The sequence below is a fragment of the Halichoerus grypus genome, chromosome 8 (assembly GCF_964656455.1).
Source record: "Halichoerus grypus chromosome 8, mHalGry1.hap1.1, whole genome shotgun sequence".
Lineage (NCBI taxonomy): Eukaryota > Metazoa > Chordata > Mammalia > Carnivora > Phocidae > Halichoerus > Halichoerus grypus.
In genome coordinates, this window is record NC_135719.1 from 11,874,001 (window position 1) to 11,880,058 (window position 6,058).

Genomic DNA, 6,058 nt, shown 5'->3' on the forward strand with positions numbered 1-6,058 from the left:
GATGTGGTCTTTTGTGGCTGGCATCTTTGAACATGTAGCATCATGTTTGAGTCTCATCCACATTGTAGCACATGCTGGTACTTTGTTTCTTTTCGTGGCTGAATAATATTCCATTGTGTATTTTTTATCTATCCATTCATTGATGGACATTCAGATTGTTTCCACCTTTGGCTCTTGTAAACAGTGCTCTACGAACATGGGTGTAAAAGTATTTGTTTGAATACCTGTTTCAGTTATTTTGGGTATATGCCTAGGAGGGAATTTTTAGTTATATGGGAGTTCTGTGTTTGACTTCTCCACGGTGGCTGAAACATTTTACCCTCCTACTAGCAATGTACCAGAGTTGCCATTTTCCCACTTCTTTGCCAACACTTACCTAGTGTGTGTGTGCGTGTGCGTGTGTGTATGTGTTTGTATGTTTGTTTAAACGAGGCCATCCTAGTGGGTGTGAATCAGGTAGCTCATTGTGATTTTGATTTGTTTCGTTAAAGATGTTGAACTTCTTTTCATGTGCTTAGTGGCCATTTGTAGATCTTCGGAGAAATGTTTGTGTCCTTTGCCCATTTTTGAATTGGGTTGTTTGTCTTTTTGTTGTTGACTAGTACCAATTTTCTTCTAATAGGATAACAAGCAGTTTACTGTGGTGCTAATTAAAAATTTTAATATTCTTCACATTGAGTCAATTTTTAAAATAATTTAATTAACCTTTCATTTATTGTTGACTGTTTGGGTTGATTGTGGCTTTTACTGTTACTAATAACTTCTCAAATAATTTCCGTGGCTCTTTTTCTCCTGGGCCAGGTCAAAGAATGTGAAAATGTTTGTGGATCTTGCCAGTTTTCCTGAAGGGAGTACGGCTTTACAAAGCCACCAGTGATTCAAGTGTGTACTTGTTTCATGGCAGACTCGAGGCTTATGTCATTTCATAGGTTGTGTTTTGCCAATAACTATAAATAGCCCTTTGTTACTACTTTTGTGGGGTTTTTTTTTCCCCCCGATTCCTAGTAATGTAAGCATTTGTAGACTCTCGAGTCCTTTAGAAGTGTCCTTGAATATGAGTGCATGAGGAAGAGCCGGTGGATGAAGAAGAAAGGGATGGGTTTGGTCTTTTCAGCTAATCCTTGCATCTCCATTTCAGGCACCATCATGACTCTAAGCGGAGGAGATCCGATGAATTTCGGCCTCAAAACTACCACCAGCAGGATTTCCGACGAATGTCTGACCACCGCCCCCCTATGGGCTACCATGGCCAAGGACCTTCGGACCATTACCGCTCTTTCCACACAGACAAACTGGGGGAGTATAAACAGCCCCTGCCTCCCCTGCACCCTGCAGTCTCAGACCCTCGCTCGCCCCCTTCTCAGAAGTCTCCCCACGATTCCAAGTCACCCCTGGATCACAGGTCTCCTTTGGAGAGATCACTAGAACAGAAAAACAACCCAGATTATAACTGGAATGTTCGGAAAACATAAAGGACAGCTGGGCAAGAAGGGGAGAGCAAGAGTCATTAAGCACCTGGATATTTTTGGTCTGATCCAGTAGGAGCCAGTTACCTAGACCAGCAAGCGGAGTTTCTGGACATGCTGCTGCCAGCTTGCCGGCGGAAGGAGCACTTCAAGGAGTGGGGGCCTTTCACTTGGTCCAGCTTGGGTTTGGGTCGCCACTCCTGCACTTTGACACCCCATCCCATTCCAGCCTGGTTCTGGCCTGTCACTGCGATGGGTGCTAGGAGGGAGAGGTGACTTTTGTGTATGTACCAGCTTCGTGGGCTGTATTTCCCCAGGGAAGGAAGCCTGGGTGCGGTGGGCTGGGTAGGAGCGTGTGTGTGCAGGCTGCCGGGACCTGCTGGGACGGCACATAATTTGCTTCACTGTGACGTGACGGATGCTGCTGACGGGGAGCGGGGCGTGGGTCTCGCCAATGGGACTTGAAGGGGAGCAGGTACGCTCCTCAGACGTGTTCTTGGGAGAAACCGCACACTCGGGCCTCAGCCTGACACCTGTGTTGCAGGAGGACAGAGGGGAAGCGCTTCCGCAGCGGCCCCTTCCCGACCAACACTAATTTTTCCCACACTATCTGTATATTTCAGAGGCCTGGTCTCCGGAGTGGGCCGCCTCCGCCCTGGTGCCAGGGGAGTGAGCGCCCGTCCGGCAGACTCCTGAGTACTGTGAGTGGGGCAGCACTGGCACCGGCGTGGGTCTTCCTTGGTTGAGAGTGGGCTGACAGCGGGGCTGGGGTGGGGGCAGTGAGGCCAGGGGCTCGGAATCCCCGGTGGATTTCTGATCGGGGACGAGAAGTGCCAGTCCAGGGCCGGGGTGGAGGGGGGGCTTGCTGCTAGCAGGTGCCCAGGTGCAGGTGAGGAGCGGGTTCCGGGGAGGGGGCTCTGGGTGTTGTGCCCGCTCCGCCTCTGCAACTGCCTTGTAGCGACTTCAGTTCCCTTCGCACGGCGTGAAGACGTAGACGGCGTGTGGCACAGCGTCTGCTGACGCTGTGTGGCGGGTGGGCAGGTGAAGCTCAGTGGCCTGTGGGAACAGGCTCCTACGGCTAGTCGGGCATCAGTAGAATTGAACTCCGGTGTTTTTTTTAGAATGAGATCAAAGAAAGTATAAACCTGAGTTAAAAGTTTTTGCGAACTAGGAAGCCCCCAAGGACAGGGCACTGCGCCGACAGAGTCCTGCCAGGGTTGAACGGAGTCAGAAGGCAAGTTGGTTGCACCCAATTCATCAGGCTCCTTTCGTTCTGATACTGGGCCTTCCGTTTTATTCATTTTAGATATCACCAGTATTGTTTGAGTATCCAAAGGCCTTTCTGGATGGAATAACTGACTTGAACCTACACCGTGCCTAAACGTGTCCAGGCTCAGAGCTGGTGAAAACCTTCCCGTTGGGCACACACAGGGTTAAACTCCCTGAACTAACCTGTGAGGACTTCATAAAATGATCATCACTTACTTGCCGGTACCCTGGGCAGCACCATTCATGCCTTTACTAAGAAATCCCCAAGTCCCAGCACCCCGCGGAGCAGAGGTGGCTTTGGTGGGTCATTGCTGCCTGCTGTATGCAGCGTCCTGGGGCTGGCCGGGGGGGGGGGTTCCAGAGCAGAGTCTGGGTCCTCTCAGCTGGTGCTGGGAGCTTCGTGGGCCTGGCCCCATCCTTACTGATCTCCTCATGGTACTAGGGTTGTAGGGTTGCTCAGCGTGGGCTCGTAGGGGGTCAGCAGGCCTGGGGCACAGCCCAAGGGAATGCATAGGCGCCCCTGGCCACGGTCATCCCACTGTGACTGCTCGGGGGAGCACGTGTCGTGTTGGCCGCCACCAGCTTCGCTTCTTGCCGCCAGTACTGACGCTGAAAGAGGAAGGCTAGATGGGCTTGCCTGGTCCTTTGGGGTTGGGGGGGAGGGGTGAGCCCCAGCATGTCTCTCCCCTGGGAAGTCCGGCTGTGTCCTCTGGGAGGCGCGGCGTCCCCCTTCCCTTACAGGAGGCCCTGAATTTCAATATTCGGCAAGGGTGATTTTCTCTGAAGTTGGTGAGAGATGTGAGTTATTCCCAAAGATGTCTCATCATGAAGAAAAAGGAACTTCCTTTTGTTTACATTCAGGACTTTTAGTGCCATATGATGTAGCAAAAGGCAATATTCGCCAGATCAGTGTTAAATTGATTATAAAATTACAGTATCCCCGTAAAAGCAACTACTTTAGGTGTTGAAGTATGTTTGAAGAGTGGGTTGGGAAAAAGGCATTTCCTCATTGACCTGAAGCAGTATATTGTATGCTTTTATCACAAACACATTTGCACAGGTAGGGATTCTCTCCCTTGTGGATGGGGTAAACTGCCCCAGGAATCGGCGAGGGTGGTATTGTGCGGAGCCTGGCTTTGAAGGATTTAATGATTGGGTAGAAACAGCAGGGGTTGAGGAAGAGGGTGGGGAGTTAGCATCACCTGAGATCTGAGTAGAAATAGCCTGCGCAAGGATGCCGTGAAAGTCCAGGCATGCACTGTGGTCTTTTCAGAGACTGGAGAGAAACAGCTAGGCCCTCTGCAGAGCCCGATCTGATGCCCCCCCCGGCCCCCAGCCCCGGTCATTCCTTTAACCCTTCCACGGGAAACCAGAACACTTCTCACGTCGTGCTGCAGACATCGTAGCCTGATGCCCGAGAGCTGCGTCAGGGTGTGCGGTGCACACGCGAGTCAGTTACGAATTCACACAGGGACACTGGAATCCTACAGACCAAAATCCACTCGTCAGCAGGAGCGGTGGCCCGGGGCCCAGCGCCAGTGGTCTTCCGGCTTGTTTGAGGGCTGCCGTGTCGGGCGGGGAGAGCCAGGCCAAGGGTCCAGGCTGCTTTAGTCCGTCCGTACCCCACGCGTTTGGGGACGGGTGGTTTTTCTTTATTGTAAAATTGTGGACTTTTAAAACCTGTTGACTAAACAGTAATTAATTTATATTTGTGAAAAATGCCACTGTCCTAGTGATTTCTGATGTAAATAATGTTGTTTATATAGTATGTATTAAATTTTCCTACATTGTAAAACTGCTGTACTTTTGATTCTTGTATATTAAAAAGTGTTACTAAGGATTTTTAGAATCGGGCGAACACTGTTACATTGCGTGGCGTCGGCGTGAACTCTGACTGGCTACGCCTCTGGCTGCTGCCTTCCCTTGGCCGCTGGGGCCTTCAGACTGCTTGCCGGCGTCTGAAATGGAGCCTCTTAAAAGTCTCATCGGTTTTCCTTCCGGCACCAGCGGTGGCATTGGGCCCGGGACCTGACCACCGCAGGTTTCTGAGATTGTCTCTGAGCAGCCCCCGCTGAGGGTAACAGCCCCTGGCCGAGCAGCTCGCGTCCTCAGCCCGCGTCCCTGCACCGGGCGGGGTGAGGAGGGATGAGCCGGAGGAGCTGCAGCCCCTGGTGGAGCAGAGCTTCCCTTAGCTTCCCACGTTGCCGGTGCTGGGGATGGAGCCCGGGAGCCCGGGAAGGTGCATTTGAAGACCCTTGTTGTCCCGCCCCACCCCCTCCATCCAGAGGAAGTGAAAACACCGTGTCAGCCAGCGCACTGCCTTGAGGGTAATTTAACAGTTGGGTTATATATTCATGAAGGGGGAAAAAGGCATTTTATAATGGAAACACTGACACAAATGTTAACTCTAGCAATTTGGCACACGGGCAGGCCCAGCTCCTGCGAGGCCCAGACGGAGGAAGCGTGGCACAGCCCACGGGTGGAGATCCCGTCTGAGTAGGAGTTGGAGGAGTTTGCCAGACCCAAGGGGTTTTGCTAGTACTTTGGGGACTGCAAAACCAAACTCCGATCTTTGCGAGGCTCTCAATTCTTGATACCAAATAAACCCGTGTGTTCACTCAGCTCCCGTGACCGTCGACCCCGGAGGCTTGGTGGCAGGGGCCCTCGCTCATCCTGGTCTGGGCGGGAAGGAGAGGCTGGGATTCTTAGCGCCTAGAGTTCTTGAGTCAAAGACTCAAAGAAGAGTTGAGGGTTCTTCTTGCCGATAACTCGATAAACAACTAGCAATCGTGTTGCAACTCACAGCTCGGCTGGAACCGCTTTGGGAAACTTTAAAGCGCTGCAATAATCAGCTTATGATTTACAATAGCAACGCGGCTTCTAAACCCATGGCTGCCAAGAAGCCTGCCTTTTACTGGAAGCAGCAGGCCCAGGCCCCCTCCCTGCTGCCTGGCGGGGCCTCGCATGTCTGGCATCAAAGCAAGTCCTCCTCAATTAGCACCAACAGAAAGGTCACTTATTGAAACACAAGGCCCTGCAGTTTGCCAGACGGGTCTGGACTCGGGATTCCAACCTGTGGCTCTTAAAGGAGCAGCACCAGGTCTGCCTTCGAGGCCCCGTCTTAGCGCCCGCCCCGTGCCTGCCCTGCCTGCCCCGCGCCCGCTCTGCCCGCCACACCTTGAGGCTGGAATCCCGCTCGGCCCGTCGCCTCCCAACCTGCCTGTGTATTTGTTCTGTTCCCTGCCTTGGGGAAGAGACAGAGCCCGACCCAATAAAAGCCTTTGGCCCTGTAGAAATCAGGCCCCTCATGGTGCTGGGGGACC

At 52.4% G+C, this 6,058-nt stretch overlaps 1 protein-coding gene across 6 annotated transcripts in view; it reads left to right on the plus strand.

The window, feature by feature from the left end:
* The window catches only part of CHD2 (chromodomain helicase DNA binding protein 2), a 117,132-nt gene extending 112,557 nt beyond the window's left edge, over positions 1-4,575 (plus strand). For all 6 annotated transcript variants that reach the window (XM_078078927.1, XM_036069765.2, XM_078078929.1 and 3 more), the window contains one exon: positions 1,139-4,575. In XM_078078927.1, coding sequence (XP_077935053.1) covers positions 1,139-1,472 — 334 coding nt within the window. In that variant the 3' untranslated portion in view covers positions 1,473-4,575. The remainder of the gene's footprint in view (positions 1-1,138) is intronic.
* Positions 4,576-6,058: the final 1,483 nt, after the last annotated feature.